The sequence below is a fragment of the Pseudopipra pipra genome, chromosome 13 (genome assembly GCF_036250125.1).
Source record: "Pseudopipra pipra isolate bDixPip1 chromosome 13, bDixPip1.hap1, whole genome shotgun sequence".
In the NCBI taxonomy this organism is placed as follows: Eukaryota; Metazoa; Chordata; class Aves; order Passeriformes; family Pipridae; genus Pseudopipra; species Pseudopipra pipra.
In genome coordinates, this window is record NC_087561.1 from 2,607,061 (window position 1) to 2,623,749 (window position 16,689).

The 16,689-nt window shown below is 50.5% G+C and overlaps 3 protein-coding genes across 3 annotated transcripts; 1 reads left to right on the forward strand and 2 right to left on the reverse strand.

The window, feature by feature from the left end:
• Nucleotides 1-816: 816 nt before the first annotated feature.
• Nucleotides 817-5,457, reverse strand: TMEM35A (transmembrane protein 35A). The gene is made up of 2 exons (XM_064669637.1): nucleotides 5,092-5,457; nucleotides 817-2,360 (listed from the first exon to the last, which is right to left on the reverse strand). The coding sequence occupies exons 1-2, from the start codon at nucleotides 5,209-5,211 to the stop codon at nucleotides 1,974-1,976; spliced, it is 507 nt and encodes a 168-aa protein (XP_064525707.1). The 5' UTR covers nucleotides 5,212-5,457; the 3' UTR covers nucleotides 817-1,973.
• Nucleotides 5,458-7,519: 2,062 nt separating this feature from the next.
• TRMT2B (tRNA methyltransferase 2 homolog B) lies at nucleotides 7,520-14,267 on the reverse strand. The gene is made up of 12 exons (XM_064669632.1): nucleotides 13,524-14,267; nucleotides 12,755-12,809; nucleotides 12,170-12,289; nucleotides 11,661-11,760; nucleotides 11,006-11,076; nucleotides 10,421-10,567; nucleotides 10,187-10,281; nucleotides 9,444-9,658; nucleotides 9,212-9,313; nucleotides 8,943-9,062; nucleotides 8,570-8,669; nucleotides 7,520-7,785 (listed from the first exon to the last, which is right to left on the reverse strand). Exons 1-12 carry the CDS (start codon nucleotides 13,682-13,684, stop codon nucleotides 7,659-7,661), a joined length of 1,413 nt encoding a protein of 470 aa, XP_064525702.1. The 5' UTR covers nucleotides 13,685-14,267; the 3' UTR covers nucleotides 7,520-7,658.
• A 311-nt stretch (nucleotides 14,268-14,578) lies between these two features.
• Nucleotides 14,579-15,934, forward strand: LOC135421317 (40-kDa huntingtin-associated protein-like). Its single transcript, XM_064669635.1, has one exon. It carries the CDS (start codon nucleotides 14,626-14,628, stop codon nucleotides 15,694-15,696), a length of 1,071 nt encoding a protein of 356 aa, XP_064525705.1. The 5' UTR covers nucleotides 14,579-14,625; the 3' UTR covers nucleotides 15,697-15,934.
• Nucleotides 15,935-16,689: the final 755 nt, after the last annotated feature.

Here is a 16,689-nt window from a genome sequence, read left to right on the forward strand (position 1 = left end):
GCTTTTGCGGTAATAGGGTTTGCTCCATGGGATGATGTATTATTGGGGCGTCCGTACAGGCTTCGGTGAGGAATGTCACAAAATATAAACACAATACTTGTTCCCAAAGGTTTGCTGAGCTGGATGTTCAGTGAGAGGTGACTGGAGAAAGAGCTGCAGCAGCTCAGTTGTGAGGACTTTGTGTAGGAAATACACATCATGGGGTGGTTTTGAGTTGGTTTTGAGCTAAAATGTGATTAACAACCCCAGTCAGGGCATGGCAGATAAAGTGTCTTTAGGGGAGTAAAGCAAATTCTGTATCTATTTTGGATGACCTTGCGGTAGTCTGTGAGGATGAGATTGTCTAGCAGAGGTGGCCTCTTGGTTCCTTTGCTCAGGGTGCACATCTGATAAGAGAAATTTAGTCCCTCCGGGGCTCTGAGAGAAGGTTTTTTCAGCATATATATATATATGTATATATATGGAGCTGCATCTGCTTCAGCAGCAAACTCGAGAACTGCGTGTGAACATCCCTCATCAATTTTTATACAGATACAACGTTAACAGTTTACTGGAGTTACCTTTTCTCAGGGCCACATTACACTGTAGCAAAATTTATCTGAGACTGTTTCATTAAAATATCCAAATGTCTCCTTTAAGTATCTGTTATTATTAATACGTAGCCAAATGGTGTTCAGCTGCCTTCAAGAAGGCATCGCCTTGTCTCTCTCTCAAATTGCCTGAAATGACTCTGCCCATTTTAGGTGCAGTGTTTGACCACAGGGAGGTGTTTTCAGACCTGTCTCTCAAAAAAAGAAATTTGTTTCTGTAAAGACATTTTTCTCCAAATTTCAAAAAGTTTATTTTCATGAATAATTAAAAAAAAAATAAGGAAAAACTGAAAACAGACAAACATTAAGAAAACCAGACAAATTCAGAGGTAACACATGCTCCTTATGACACTCTAAGATTTCAGATACAACACAGGGATTCAGGCTCTGGTAACAGTTCTCCCAGCTCACCGAGGCTGTATGTGGGATGAGCAATGAGGTACCTGGAATTGTTCAGACCCTCATCTACCAGCAATAAACAACAATTCTATAAAGTCACAGTAGCTGTGGAAAAAAGGTTTTTTCTTGCAAGGAAACGGGGAGCACGATGCTATTTGCCTACATCTGACAGATATTTTGGAGTTCTTTGGGCAGTTCTGCTCCCCATCCCCTCTCCAGGGATCATTACTCTCTGCCAAAAAGGATAAAGAGATGCCGTTGCCTCATGTGAAGCGGGCAAAATATTACTGTTATCAGGCCACTGTCCCAGTTTTAGAGCCTCTACATGGAAATCAAGGAAGATGCAAACAGAGCATCTCACGTTTTCCCTGGATAACCAGTCCAAAGAAAGGACTGGGCACAGAGGCAGCAAAAGCAAAGGGATCCCTCTCTCCAACACAAGCAACTGCACTTTTATGGACAGTAGGGTCCCTTTTGCCCCTTGACAATGGAAAAGGAAATGCAGGTGTGTGGGTGGGGCTGCACAGGCCAGCACAGGGACACTGGTGATGTCCTGCCCAGCTGCTGTTCTAGACTGCCAGGCAGCAGCATCCAGGCCAGGTCTGGGGCTCGGGGCTGGTCTCAGAGACTAATCTCCCCACTGCAGCAGTGCCAGGGCAGCCTGACTGCCCGCCCAAATCTCTGCCCAGGGTCTCAGGCTGGTTTTGCAGCTCCTGCTGCGGCCGGCACTGCTCCAGCCAGGTTGCTGACTGCCTCCAAGCTGTCCCCGGGAAAGCTGGCTTGTGTTTTTCTACATTACAGGGCAGCAGCAAAAGCAAGACTACGGTGTAGACATACCTTGTATCTCTCAGACCCCAAGTGCAACTTTATTTAGACAGACAAAAAAAAAAACAAACGCAAATAGGTTTAAAATAAAAACCAAATTGTTCCAGGTGATTTTGGAGAGAGCTGCCTCGAGGGTCCGTGTTTCTCACATGCACTCAACTAGGATACCTTCATCTTGCCTTTCTCGGGAGCTGCTTCGTGGATGAGTGGCTGCTCATCCCCGTTCACCGACAGCATCCTCTTCTCAGATGGCAGCTCCTCGGGCTGGCGGGCGATGAGCAGGCGGCAGGTGAGCAGGATCCCAAACACCAGGGCGTGGGCGTAGCGCTTGAGGGGGTCCCCCACGAGCTGGTGGAAGAAGAGCACAGCCAGCACGAGGAGGAGCAGGAGAAAGTTGGCCACGTCTTTGGGGCGACCAGGCACCAGTGTCATGACAATGCCACACGCCACTTCCAGGGCGCCGATGGTCTTGCGGAGGAGGATGGAGCTGACTCCCATCTTCTTCAGCATGGGCAGGGCCCGCACGTAGCTTTTGTAGGCTCGTTTCTGAAATCAAGCAGTCATAGGGTATGACACCAGCATGTGAGAAAATGAAGGCCAAGGTGACTTCCATTGAAAGAGACTGATGTGCAATATGACCCAAAGATGGCTTCAAACATCACAGACCCCTCTGGTGCAATACCCAATCTGTAAAGCTTCTGTTGGGGGGATATTAAACTATCAACCTGCAATTCCCCCTTTATAAGATGTTGTCTCCTTGCTGGAAAACAGTCCTGCAACACAGCACCCCTCTTTGGAACTATGACCAGCCTAGATGAAATCTGAAGTTCTGATTCCTAGAATTAGCAGTGCAGAACCATGTTGTTATAAAAAGGAACCTCTAAGAGTAGCTTGTCCTACAAAACTCAATAACACACCCAGCAAAGCCAAGGCACACAAAGTGCATAAAAGTCTCTTTTTACCTCAAAGCAACTTACCATATCCCAGTGTTCATGAGCAGTGCAATCTTCATGTGGGACTACGTATCAAAGCTGAGATTCACCAACCCTATCCTGTGCTTTATGATCCTTTCTTTCCTCAGGTGAAAGCAAGCTGACATTTGACATCGTTTGCTCCCTGCTTTATGCTGGATTTAGAAGCAGTGTAAGTTGCAAGACTCAGCTTGCTTACACAGCTGCCTCACTTTTTTTGGAAAAAGACAACCTCTGTCCTTACACAGGTTCAGGTTCTTACATTTGAACATTAGGTGCTTGTGGGCTTATTGTTTTGTTTAGGGGCTTTTTATTATTTTGTTTGTTTATTTTGCAATCAAGTATTTCCTTTTTCTATATATATTTTAATAAAGCTCTGAGTCATCACTTTCCACTTACACTTGGGTATACTATCCCTGCAGGTATTCTTGGTGTTGTGTTCTCTGCTTTCTAATCAGGGAGAGGGAAATGGAAACCAAATCTCAGGTGCAGGGTTGCTCTGCTCTCACAGGCACTGATAAATTGTGCATCTACTTCCCTATGATTTTGGAAAACTGCATTATGGGCACACAGAACTTCCTCACTTCTCTGTAGATTTTGATGCTTCCTTCTGGGAGGATCTGACACTTCATGTGTGGTTAAAAATATACAGTGTTGTCAGTTTTGCTACAAAATAATCTAAGATTAAGTATGCATTGGAAGGATGAATTTTAAACCATCAATGACTAAAACCTCAGAGCAGAGTATTTTTAAACAGTTGTAAAAAAATACAGCTTTTTTAAGAAATGTACCATAAGCATGTCCCAGAGTATTTTAATAGACAAACTACTGTGTTCTTTGCTGAATGAAAAACTGCAAGTTTGGTGCTGTAGGTAGGTAACATAGGTTCTCTATTTGCTGGGGGCAAAGAGCCATCCCTATGGATTAGCAAGGTCAGGTTTTCACTGTCTCCATGGCATGACAGACCACCAGGGTACGCAGCACAGCAAAGGCAGGAGAGCCTAACGAGCCATGAATATGTGACAATATGGACAATATGGGCTATGAAGAATAATGGTGCTGTTGAATATCTGCTTTCTCCTTATAAAACCAGGGATCTTTCCTACCTGCAGGCCTGACTCTTGGTAAAGCAGAAAGGGACAGAGAAGCAGAATATTTTATAAAGCAAGCATTTTGCAATGCTTCTAAAGTCTGGGCCTTTTTTTTTTTTCTTTTCTGTTGCAGAAGCTTAAGAGCTTTGTTTTCTGGGTGTTTTATCTCAGTCTCTTGCTCATGAGTTACTTCTTGGGGATTCTCCTCTGTGAGATGCCGATGCCGGGCTGCAGACAAGGCGCTGCAATTCAGATGTTATTTGAGAGCTAAGGAAAAGCAGCAGCTGGGCAGGTGGAGCAAAGGGAGAGAACAGAATGTGCTGGAAACTTCCAGCACTATTTTTATAGGGACACAAAAATTATACCAATGCTTTTCAACTACTGCAATAAATAATGGGGAAAAGGGAGGGGGGCAGAATAAATAAATGTAGACGAGGAAGCAAAATGTGGCAGCCAGTCCCTCACCTGCCTGCAGCTCTCAGCTGGCAAAGCTCTGCAGCAGGGCTGGGCCTGAGCAGAGAGGAGCATCAACCAGTTCACCAGGTGAGAAATGCACACACTGACTTCTCCGTCCTCTCCTCACCCCTTTCCTGTTAGGCAAGAGGAGGAGAGGATCGTTTCCCTGGCTAAAAAGAATAATGAGATGACTATTAATAATATCTCCCTCTGCCAGCTAAGAATCTCAAAGCATTTCACAATCATGAATTAATCCCAGCACAAGTCTTGTGAGGTAGAGACAGTCAGTGTCTTTAAATCCTTGCTTTAAAGCACAGAATCGTGAGGATGGACAGCTGGCTGCCAAAGCAGGCATCTGCTTTTCCTACCTCCCACCCAGGGGGTAGGTTTTCTCCCAGGGATCAGTTGTCCCTGCCTGCTGCATGTCTGGTGCTTCTACAGACCTTGCTTTTAGGGACCCTTGTGCCCCCACCCTTTTGCAGGCATCAGTGTGCTGTGCTACCCCGTCCTCCTTGCCCCCATCCTTATCCACAGAGGTTTCTCCAGGGACAGGGCCACCAGGATATCTTGGGCACTGCGTATTATTGGCTTCTCTCCATGTCTATCAAATGAGGAGACAGAAAAGCTTCTCCCCTCACCTGCCCATCGCCCGGGGCTCCAGGGCAGGCCCCCTCTGTGTGCCCCACTGCTCCCGCTGCAGGGTGGAAGGGAGAGAGCCCTGATGCCCCCCCCACTCCGTGCTGCCGCCGCCCGACTCACCATCTCGTTGTAGGCATCTCTGCTGAGCCGAGGGGTCAGTTTGATGGTCCCCATAAAGACGAAGAAGAGCCCCAGGGCCACCGAGAGGGCGACGATGGTGATAGTCCTGGGAGATGCCATAGAGCTGCAGGGATCCGGTCCTAGCGAGGCCTTCTGGCTCTGGCTGCCAGCCCGGGTGGGAGGGAGTCCGTCACCATTGAAGGCTGTAGGGATAAAGCTGCAGAGGCAGGAGGATGACAGCGGGAGGGAATTCAGCCTCCTCCACTCGGCAACCCCTGGGTCCTAATGCCCTGCAGCCGGAGCCAGGCAGCTCCAGCACCTGGAGCACTCCTGCCAGCAAGTCATCCTCTGTTTCCTTGCGTGTTCCATAAATCGCCTACAGAAAGCCGAAACTGAGCCAGTTCTAGGGATGTGGGACTGCAGCCAAAGGCAGAGCACAGTTGCTCACTAGTGGGAAAACAAGGACATGTTAGGAGAGGGCACAGGAATGACGTGCTGTGGAGGAAAAGCAGCCAGGGGTCTCTTGTACATAGACAGCTCTCAGTTCCAGGTATCCAGATGCTCATACACAGCAAACAACATATTGCTTCATGTATTTGCACCAGGAAAGCAGAAGAGATGTCTTGTCCCTGTGGTTCTCCTGGAACCAGACGCCCAAAAGGGAAGGTGAGGCCACTTGTGTCACCCACCTCCACTGCAGATAAAACCTGTCCTGTATATGTTCAGCTCTCCAGAGGCAAGTGTAAAGGTTTTCTGATCCTCTGTTACTTTCTGATTTAAAGTCATTCTCCTGCAATTTGCAACAAATTTCCTTTTGATCAAACCATAGCCAGGCTAGGCAGAAATCTATTCAGATCTTGCAGCAAGAAACCAAGGTATAATTACACAAAACAGAACTGCTGGAATACTGCATCCTTTGGTATAAAACGAAAGCAAGAGGCTGTAACAGTGTGCAAGAATCTTACACTCATGGGACACTGGTGTAATAAGTCTCAAGTCCTAAATGCATCTATTTTAAGCCCCCGTGGCTTGAGAACTGCTGGTTGTTACTATTCCAAGCTCAGGTTTCATTAGGACTGGAATTAAAGTCTGAAAAATACAGGCAGCTCTCCCTATTTCCTTAGGAGTTTATCAGGCTTGATTCAAAACTTCATGGAATTTACAAAATGCAAGGGAACTGCTCACTCACACCTCCCTCCCCATTACAGCAGCTACATCTCTGGAAGAGCTGGAGAGAACTTCACATAACACTGTGCTTCACAGTGAGCAGGACAGGTACAAAACACAAGAAATCCTTTTAATTAGCTACTGCAGAACATCCTGAGGAGGAAAAATGTTGCTGCTGACATTTTCATAGGGCACTTCATATTTAGGTACGTGTTAGTGGAGAAGAGGAGGCAGTTGTGAAAGTAGAGACATTGAAATCTGTTCTCTTTTCATTTTATTTTACAGAAAAATCTCATTGCCTCCAAATTATCCACGTGACTGACAGTGATTCAATATTGGGTTTGGAAGCTTATACAGGAATATTTCCCTGACCCCCAGAAGTCAACATATTCCCGTTGAAGCATGAGGATTTCTAGTTCCTACGGTTTCTTCATAGCCAGTTCAATATCAACTTGAAAAAGCCCTGGAATATCCTTGAAGCAGGCATAGAACTAATGGCATGGCAGTATTAGAAAATGCAGTGGATTTTACTGCATGTATTCACATGCTGATGGTGGAAACCCACAATACCAGGTGTTATGGAACCTTTCCTGTCTAACCCTTCAGATACCACTCCTGGGGTCACGCTCACATCAGCCCAGAATGTCACTGCTGGGACCAAAGCCCCTTTGCATCAGTGGTTCCAGTGAACCCATAGATGCCTTAACTCCCTACACACTCCACTGACAGAGTCAGACAAGTTTCCTTCACTGGATCGACCCCAGTTTCCCATAGCAGAGCTTCCAGACATCTGGATCCTTTAAGTATTTAAACTGTGGCACGGCAACATAACAACAGCTGGAGCTGGTGCCTCCAGGAAGGGCCCCAACAAAGGAATCCCTGGGCTTTCATACCCTTACACCCTAAATCTCCTGGCCCTTGCACAACAGTTCTGACCAATGGAAAATTAGGGTCTGGGGTCTTCTCATTGTTCATTGAGTTCTGCAGAGTGTCTGGGTGAGGAGCCACTCACCCCATGATCTTTGTGCTCCTTGCCTGGGGCTCCAGCAATTTTCCACCACCCAGGGCACAATTTGCAGCTTGAACACCAAGTTGGGCATACTCCTCAACACAGGGAGAGTGTATTTTTCAGGCTGCTTTAATCAGCAGCTCAAGAACAGGTTTGCAGGGGAAGGAAGGGTGATGAAATGCTACGGAGAACCTTTTCACCTCAGAAATCCAAGTGGTTCCTTAAAGAACAGTGTTGCTAGGCAACCCAAAGTAAGAGAAAAAGCAAAATTATTTATTTTTATACAACCTATCCAGAAAATAAGTTAAAATCCTAACTCCATTGACTCGAGTCTCCAGCACAGTAGGAGGTTGCTTCCCAAGCTCTCACAGCTGGCATACTTGCCTCCCTGTCAGCGGGTGAACAGCAGCACCAGCTCACAATGAACAGTATGAGGAAACAGGTCAAAAGGAATTGCCAACACGGGGGCAAACGGCTCTCCTGTCAGCTTCTTCCGTGGGTCAGGTGGGCAGCACAGCCTGTGGAAAGCAAAGAGCAACCTTTAGACCAGAGCAGAACCATTCCCACCATTATTGGCAGCACAATAGCACAGAAGATCCACGAAGGGGGTATTGTTTGTTTGGCTAATGTCCCTCAGAGTCTGCAGCTGACACTGGCTGAGGTGTGGGACCACCAATACTGAATCCCAAACCAGCTCTGAAAACCTCAGGGACAAGCTGAACAGCCAGTGGCAAGTTTAAAGCTCCCTTTCTCACAAGCCATCCCAGCTCAAAGACACTTAATACCCTTAAGAAGCAATTTTCAGTTTTGCACTACCTTCATGGTCACCTGCAGACAGATTTATCACCTGCAAACAGGCCTACCCCAGATAAAGCCCCATGATTAACCCTAAGCAGGTGACTAATCCCCTTGGCTTCACTTTGTTGGCTAGGGCTCAACCTTCCTGCAGTGATCCCCGTGGATTCTGTATCCCACATCCAGATGTGTTCTTTTGTTGGGGACGGTTGCACAATGCCATTATAACATGTTTGCATTGTTTTCTACTCCTCACTGATGCAATAATGCATCCTGCTGTATGTAAAACCCAAAGAATACCCCCCTACCTTAAACCAGCGAGTGCAGCTTGCAGGGAAACCCAAAGCAACACAGAGGCATAAACCCCTCCTGCCCATGCACTTAGTCCTGCATCTCACCTGCAGAACTCACCCAGCAAAATTTAACCACTACAAAAACCTTCCCAAGCCTTGTCTGGACATAATAGGGTCTGTCACTAAGGTCAGTGGAGGGGAGGAGAGTGCTCACTCAAGGAAGTTCCTCATGGCTTCACCCTCTGGCTTGCAGGAGATGTAGAGCAGCCTGCGGATGGTCCTGCAATTCCGGATGGCCCGCACGACCCTGTAATCTGCAAAAACACACCCTGCTTTCCCAGTGACCCAGGAGGAATGACTGCACACAGAGCCTCACAGAACTGCCCTGAACTGTCAAAAATACAGGGGAAAAAGAGACACATATTTTGCCATGCTCTGTCTCAGACCCATGCTGCTGATAGCTTAGCACATTAAGCAGGGTAGAGCAGTGGGAGAAATCCCTCTGCTTCCCAGAGGGATGAAGGATGAGAGAAAAATCGTTACTAAATTAAGATGAAAATAAAAAAATAAATAGCATATTCTCTCACGTAGGCCAGCCCGAGATGGGTTCACCACAGCAACAAGCGGCCGGGCATCCTCCCACGGCGCCAGGAGTTGTGGTAACACGGCCTCTGCCTTCCCACTGTGAAACTCACAGTTTGAGATCCCTGGGAAGCAAAAAGAACAGAGTCCCACCAAGTGTTAGGTATAACATGAACCACCCTTTGCTGTGTTAGGGTCCCCCCCCGCTCACTTACTACTTCTGATTTTTCAGCAGTAAGTTTGAAACTTTCTGCCACGGTGAGTTTGAACTCACCGTTGAACACTGCATTCCACTTAGCATCCTCTATTGCCTTCTCCACCACCTCGACACCAATGACCTTGGACACCTGGTGAGCCAGAGAGAGACCAATTGTGCCTGGAAACACGGGACACAAAAATACTCTGTACATTCATGCTGAAGAAACAGGCCTTTACATAGCAAGGATCAGTTCTGGCACCAGCAAAGCACCAGCCCTAGGAGCTGGGCTCACACAGCCACTACTCACCTGTTCCACAGCAGATGTCGAGGAGGACAGTGTCCCCAGTAGTCTGACAGAGCTTCCCAACTGCCTGGTACAGAACTTCTGCTCCAGCCGTGTTCACTTGGAAAAAGGCATCTGGAGAGATGCGAAACTTCAGGCCGAGCAGTTCTTCAAAGATGTGAGGTTCCCCGTGGAGCAGCTGGTAGGGAGACTGCTCGTGGGAGCAGCGTGTCATGGTGCTGGCAGACCACACAGAAAACAGCTCTTAGAAAGCAGCAGAGAGCTGGTTGCCATTCCCAGGGTGCTCGTGGGCAGGGGAGGATGGTTTTCTCCCCAGGCAACCTCTATTTTGTGGGAGCCTCTCAACAAGATCAAGAATTTTGATTCTTTGTAAGGGATCTGTGACTTGCACAGCCTAGATTTCATTAAAAGGATCAAAATGACCTAGCAGAAGGCAGCAATCCTCAGGTCTATTCCCCAGTTTTGCTTCTAGTATGATTTACTGTCTTGGAAAAGTCACTGTAGGCTTTTACTTTAGTTTGCCAGTCTCATAACTCCCATGAGGTAGAGCCACAGTGTGTTCAGGTATTACAGGTTTGGAAAAAAAAAGATGGGGCCATTTTAAAGCCATATCTTTATGTGGGATCCAAACATCTGTCATTCTCTTTAAGCACTCCTTGAACTGATAGAATTTGAATTTGATCAGAGAAGGGGGATAAAAAGGAGGTGGCTTTGTTTCCACTCATTCTCTGTGCCAAGACACATACCTCTCTTGGAAATAAAGTGAAGTCAAGGCACAGACTGCTCCAGGTCCACACGTGAAGAACTCCTTGAGCAGTGCTTTCTGAGTAGCCAGTGCCTCCTGTTAAGAGCAAGAAAGGAAAACCTGCTGTTTGGGTAACCTGATTAGACACCTTTTCCCAGGGATACACCCAGAAGGCTCAGGTGAGCCAGGTATCTGATGTGCCTCTTGCCATGGACTCTGTCCTGCACATACTGACCTGGCCCAGCTCCTGGGGGTGGAAAGTGATGATGGCCATGGTGTGGCCACAGCTGGTGGTACGAACCACAAGCTCCCGCCAGTGTCCACCTTCATGGAAGAGGATGCAGGAGTCCAGGGGGGAACGAGAGATGAACTCTTCATAGCACTGAGGGGAGGGGAAATGGCATTTGTAGTACCACAAAGACAACTGCCCTGGTCTTAACCCCCAAGACAGGCAGCCCTTCCACCAGCATGATCTGGTTTCTCTGTTTTCAATAGCTGGGTGAAAGCTCTTTCCAGGCTCTTGAAAGACAAAACATTTAAACAATTTCAATTTGCAGTTCTTATGTGTTTTAATAGATTGGCAGGAATTCGTTCTCATTTGATTAATTTCATTCTTTGGAACAGTTTAGAAGCTGCAATATTAAGATGCAAGTTTTAAAAAAGTACTTCTCCATCAACCAGAGTCAGGCATGAAACTTTTCAGACCAGGAATATGAACTTGAAAACATGCAGTAACTAAAATTACAATGTTCTCCCAAACAAGAGTTATTTCAGTCCCTCTATTCCACAGTCTGGGGACAGACATGACTTATTTATTTACCTGGGCTACTTGTTTGTGTGTTGAAGGCATGTTCTTCATGTGGTTGGCTTTCACACAGACAATATTTCTTGCTGGAGAGAGATGGACAGGTATTTAATTGTTCTGTTTCAGGGAACAGTAAACCACTGTACCATCTAAACATGATAAACTTTGGAGAGGCCTTTCCCCTGAATTCTCCCATTGTACAAATTTAAAAAAAAAGAAGAAAACAGAAAAAATTGGTATCCAAGTGCCCCTTGCAAGGAGCACAGTGCTCACATCTTCACTGCACAACACCAAACTGCCTCATGCACTCCAAATGCTTCAACATTGCTCTGCTGCCTATGGAAGTGCACATCCCTCCATGTTCTTCCTGCTCAGCACAGGCTCCTGGAGCATGCCAAAAATGTGGGAACAGCATAATTAAGAATAACAAAGCTAAATCCTGAAGGGGCTGATACCCCATCCATCGTCCTTCCTGTTGTATTTTGCAAATTAGGAGCTGGTATTTCTTAAGAAGCAAATGAACTGAGGTGTTAAAATTGCTGCCCTGGTTTGGTGGTTGGCATCCCCCAGGATTCAGGCTTCTAACTTGAGAGGAGGCTTTCAGGCAGAGCCTTGCCCCAGCCCAGCTCATGCCAGCAGTTTTCTATTGAGCTTCTTGTCCTGCACTGACCTTTGCCAGTTCCTACATACAACCCCACAGTTTTGGGGTTCCCATCTGGTCCTCGGTTCACAGAGAAAGTAGATTTGTTTCGGTAGCCATTAATGATGGGCTGAGGGAGAAAAGAAGAAAAAATAAAGCCTTAGATTAAAAGTAATGGAGGAAAGCCAAAACCCTGCCCTGTTCTGTTGGCAACATGAGAAGATACATGTGAACGTGCAAAACACAGAAATGGAGCTTGTGCATGAGAAGCCCAGTACTTCCCCTGGGGAGGAAGAAATGGCTCCCTGTGACAGAAAGGTGACAGGTTTATCAGGGAAGCCTTGGACACAAAAGAAAGGGTTCCTAAGCACTGGGCTTATTTCACTCTCAGGCAATCACAGGCTGCAAAGCAGAAGCCAGCAAGGACTTCCACAGGCACACTCTCTGCAAGCAAATAATGCCCACCATGAGACTCTTCAGCTGTTGAGTGAGAGGCTGTGAGTGGCTCAGAGAGGAGAGCATTCCCACAGGATACTCACAGAAGGGACTACAGGCTGGAGAGGACAGCAGAGCCCACCAGGTTTCTGTGCATCTATGCCCAGCTCCTCAAGACGAGATGCCAGTGTCTGCAAAATCTTCCTCTGGCTTTCATACTTCACCTGCAGAGGAGTTCTAAGCCAGAAACACTCTCACGGGACCACATGACGGTGGGCAGCTCTTCATCACCCACCCCTGGGAAGTCCAACAGGAGGAAATACTGCAAGTGAAAATATAGCCCCAGAGGAACTCTGCCCTTTTCATCACCAAAGCTGCTTGGGGCAACAGGAAGAGGGAAAAATCCTGTGTCCATGGTCCCCAAGAGCTGACCTTGGAGCACTTGGTCCAACCTGAAGCCCCAATGAACCAGCTGTGCCACAGAGGACAGGATCACTGTGCAAGTGCCCATACTCTGTACCATAAGGAACCTCCCAGTTCTATCCTTCACCATAAGTGAAGGATTAAAGCAGCAGTAAATGGGATCTGAAGAGTTTACAGCATTAAGATGATGAGGGCTATTGCTTAAGGGGATAGGAGAGGCAGTTGGGGCAACACAGCAAAGAAAAATATGTGTAAGCACATCTTACCTGCAGCTGCTCTTGGTAGGGAAGTCTCCACAGTGGAGTCACTGCATTTGCTAACCTGGAAAGCACAACATCATGGCAGTGCCCAGAGATACTCCCCCCGATACCCATGGCATACCATCCCTGACAGCTACTTCATGGGCAGGACTTTCTGGTGACAGAGCTGGCTGTGAACACCCAAACTCCCAGTGAACCAGAGAGAAATGCACAATTTGTGTGGAGCAGGCAGGGAATTTCAAGCTGCCCACCCCTCGCTGACCCACACAGCAGTTGTTTAGAGAAAAACCTCAGAACTTGCCACTACTTATATCTGAGGCAGAACAAGTAAGAACAAAACACATAAAAGCTGATTTAAAAAAAAAGGCAGAGTAAGGGGGTGAGGTGGACGTGGTTCAATCATGACTGCTGACTCACTGAGCCCATGGAGAACGTCACTCCACAGCTGGATAAGTTGCTGGTATTGGTTACTGGGATTTTTGGAGCTGCTTCCAAAAGCACCCAGTGCCAACTACTTTCAGACAGAGAACTGCAAATCAAACGGACAACCACTTTTTGCTTGCCACTGTGGCAACCCATCTGCTCCTTTCCTCTCAAACCTTTCCATTTGTCTTTTCCATTATTCCTATCCCCGGGCCAAACTCGCGGGGAAAAAACAGCTGAGTCCTGGCCCTTCTATTCCTACTGGGAAGAGCTGCACGAGGGTAAAACCCCAAACCCATCGCTCTCACTTGCCACTTCGGAAGAGCGTTCGGTCATTTTGGGAAAGCCGTACCTCTCCTCCCAGGACGGATCTGGCAGGCTGCAGCCCTCCCTGGCCTTTTTCTTCCCTTTCCCCTTTGTCGTTGTCCCCAGGCTGCGGTCCGGGCCGAGCAGGGGGAGCGGCGGCGGGCGGAGGTGCCAGCGCGGGGGTCTCAACAGGCAGCACAGAGCCATGGTGGGGGGCGAGGGGCCTCACCCGTGTGCTGGTGGGACACGGGTGGGACAGTGCCCGTGTCACAGCAACCACGTGGCTGTGCTGGGCTCTCTCGGGACACGCTGAAAGCGGAGTGCCCCCCGCCACCGAGCCTGTCCGGTGGGATGCTCGGGGCTGGGGAGGCAGCGGGAGGGATGTCTGGCAGAACGTGTCACCCCAGTTGGCGGGGTGGGTGCAGGTGGGTACGTGTGCTCACACGTGTAGGGACGTCAGGACAGCGGGAACAGCCCCTCTTTCAGGCCGTGCCTCCTGCGGATTGTCGTGGAAAAGCAGGAAGCGGGCAAGCACACGTGATCTCACATGCGCGCTTAACCCTCTCGGGCATCAAATATTTTCGGCGCTGCTGGGGGTTTCCCAAGTCAGGCGTGGTTTATCTATTTAGAGACCCCAAGAGTTCTCTTATCCCTTTGACCTCACCTAAAATTCCTGCACCCACACATCCTTCGGCCAGGAGGCTCACCCACCCACTTGGTACCACCTGGGTCAACCTTTCTTGTTTGAGCCTGGCTGCTGCGGCCCCATCTGGGGCTTCAGAGCCCGTCGCCATCCCGGTTCCCATCCCGAACCCCGTCCCAGGCCCCATCCCCGTCCCGCTTCCGATTCCGCGGCGGCGGGACAGGAGGGCGGGTCCGCCCGGCCGCCAGGGGGCGCAATCGCCGCTCAGCCCCGCTGCACACCCGGGGCGGGGCCCGCCGGGCAGAATCACGCCCTTAATAGGCGTGGCCCGTCTTAACCACGCCTATCAAGGGCGGGGACAAAGCCTTTAGCACTGTCTGCAGTGGCCGCGCCCCCTCCCCGCCTCCTCCAGGCCCCGCCCCTCTGTTACGCGACAGCGGCGCGGGCGCTGATTGGGTGGTGGCGGGGGGCGGGGCGGTGCGTCAGTTCCGCGGCGGAGCGGGCGATGCTGGCGGCGGGCGGCGGCTCCGGCCCCGCCGGGCCGGGCGGCTCCGGGCCGGGGCTCGGCGGCGACGGCGACTTCCTATCTCGGTACCGGCTGGTGTCGGCCAAGCTGCGGCGGCGGTTCCTGCGCAAGCCCAACGTGGCGGAGGCGGCGGAGCAGTTCGCGGCGCTGGCGCGGGAGCTGCGCGCCCAGGAGAGCCTGCCCTACGCCGCCTGGTGCCAGCTGGCCGTGGCGCGCTGCGCGCAGAGCCTGTTCCACGGCCCCGCCGAGGCGGCTGCGCTGGCCGAGGCCGCGCGGCTCTTCCTGCGGCAGGAGCGGGACCTGCGGCAGCGCCTGGGGCTGCGCGGCGGCTTCGGCGAGCACGTGTCGGCGGCGCAGAGCTGCGGGGCCTTCGCCGCCCGCCTGCACCTGGAGCGCGGGCAGCCCGCGCTGGCGGCCGGGCCGTGCCTGGAGCTGGCGGCCGCGCTCCGCGACACGGGCCAGCCCGCCCGCGCCGCCGCGCCCCTGCAGCGGGCGGCGGAGCTGCTGGGGGCCGCCCGGCTGCCGCTGCAGGCCCTGCGCTGCCTGGCCGAGCGCGCGTCCTGCCTTCTGCTCGCCCGCGACTACGCCGGGGCGCTGGCGGCGCTGACGCGGGCGCAGGCGCTGGCCGGGGCCGGGCTCGGCGGGGCGGGGGCCGGGGCGGCTCCTGGAGGTGCCTTCCTGGACGTGCTGGCGCGCTGCGAGGTGTCGCGGGTGCTGCTGTTGCTGCTGCTGCAGCCGCCGCCGGCCAAGCTGCTGCCCGAGCACGCCCGCACGCTGGAGCAGTACTGCTGGGAGGCGCCCGACGGCGGGGCGAGCACCACCGGCAGCGCGGGCGGCCCCGGGGCGGGGGGGCTACCGCCGGCCGCCAGCTACCTGCCGGCAGAACTGTTCCTGCTGCTGCAGTCGGCCGTCCTGGCATGCCAGGAGAAGGACGTGGAGGCGCTGAAGGCACTGCAGGCAGAGCTGTGGCCGCTGCTGAGCGCCGAGCAGAACCACCTGCTGCACCTGGTGCTGCAGGAGATGCTGAGCCCCGCCGGGCAGGGGCTCTGAGCACCTGCAGGGACTGCTCGGACTGGTCACTTCAACACAGACTGTCCCGCTATTTATTTTTAATACCTACTTTGTAATGCACTCAAGCCATGGTTGATGAGCAGATGCGTTCACCTTGTGTCATAGTAAACTGCTCACTGTATGTACTGGATGTTGTCCTGCTTGGAAAAAGTGTAATCCCAAAGCGGAAGGGCCGGTTTGGGGCAGAACGAGGCTGTGCATTAAAGGACTGGCTGCAGTTTGTGTGTGTTGGAGGATTTGGGCATCTGGGGATCAAATGTTGCTGGAGTTGGTTTTTTAAAGAAAACAAAAGAGCCCACACAAAACACAAACAAACAAAACCCCAAGAAAAACACACAAAAAAGGAGATTTTAATTTTTTTCTCCTCCTGAAAATGAGAGACGCTGCAGGCAACACGAGGCTGTGCATTTTGTGGTGGGTGAAGGGAGTTTGTCACTGACCTGCAAGTCTGGTGGTGGCCTGAGGTCAGTCTCTGTGTAACAGCTGGTAACCCAAAGAACTGAGCCTGCACAGTGGCAACTCCACTATGGCTGAGGGAATTTGAGAATTAAAGTAAGGGTGGAGGGCGAAAAGGATGAATGGACTGCTAGCTTATATCTTTTCTGGTGCTGTCTCTGTCTGCCGGGGAAACAAAGTAAAAATCTGTGTGGCAAAAAGTACATAGGAACAGCACAAGTCCTGTGAGTCCTATGAGGAGAGGCTGTGGGAGCTGGGGTTGTTTAGCCTGGAGAAGAGGAGGCTCAGGGGAGACCTCATCACTCTCTACAACTCCCTGTAAGGAGGCTGTAGTCAGGTAGGGGTTGGTCTCTTCTCCCAGGCAGCTATCAGCAAGACAAGAGGGCACGGTCTTAAGCCCTGCCAGGGGAGGTTTGGGTTGAATATTAGGAAAAAATTTTTTACAGAGAGAGTGATCGGACACTGGAATGCACTGCCCAGGGAGGTGGTGGATTCACCGTCCCTGGAGGTTTTTAA

Bases quoted from the DNA above. Each gene is read 5' to 3' on its own strand.
- TMEM35A (XM_064669637.1), bottom strand. From the start codon at position 5,211: ATGGCATCTCCCAGGACTATCACCATCGTCGCCCTCTCGGTGGCCCTG. The intron at 2,361-5,091 runs GTGAGTCGGGCG...GCTTGATTTCAG, and splicing joins GAGATGCCTACAACGAGATG to AAACGAGCCTACAAAAGCTA.
- TRMT2B (XM_064669632.1), bottom strand. From the start codon at position 13,684: ATGGCTCTGTGCTGCCTGTTGAGACCCCCGCGCTGGCACCTCCGCCCG. The intron at 11,077-11,660 runs GTCAGTGCAGGA...ATCTCTCTCCAG, and splicing joins GTATGTAGGAACTGGCAAAG to CAAGAAATATTGTCTGTGTG. The intron at 7,786-8,569 runs GTGAGCACTCTC...TGCTTTCCACAG, and splicing joins GCCATGAGGAACTTCCTTGA to GCTGTGCTGCCCACCTGACC.
- LOC135421317 (XM_064669635.1), top strand. From the start codon at position 14,626: ATGCTGGCGGCGGGCGGCGGCTCCGGCCCCGCCGGGCCGGGCGGCTCC.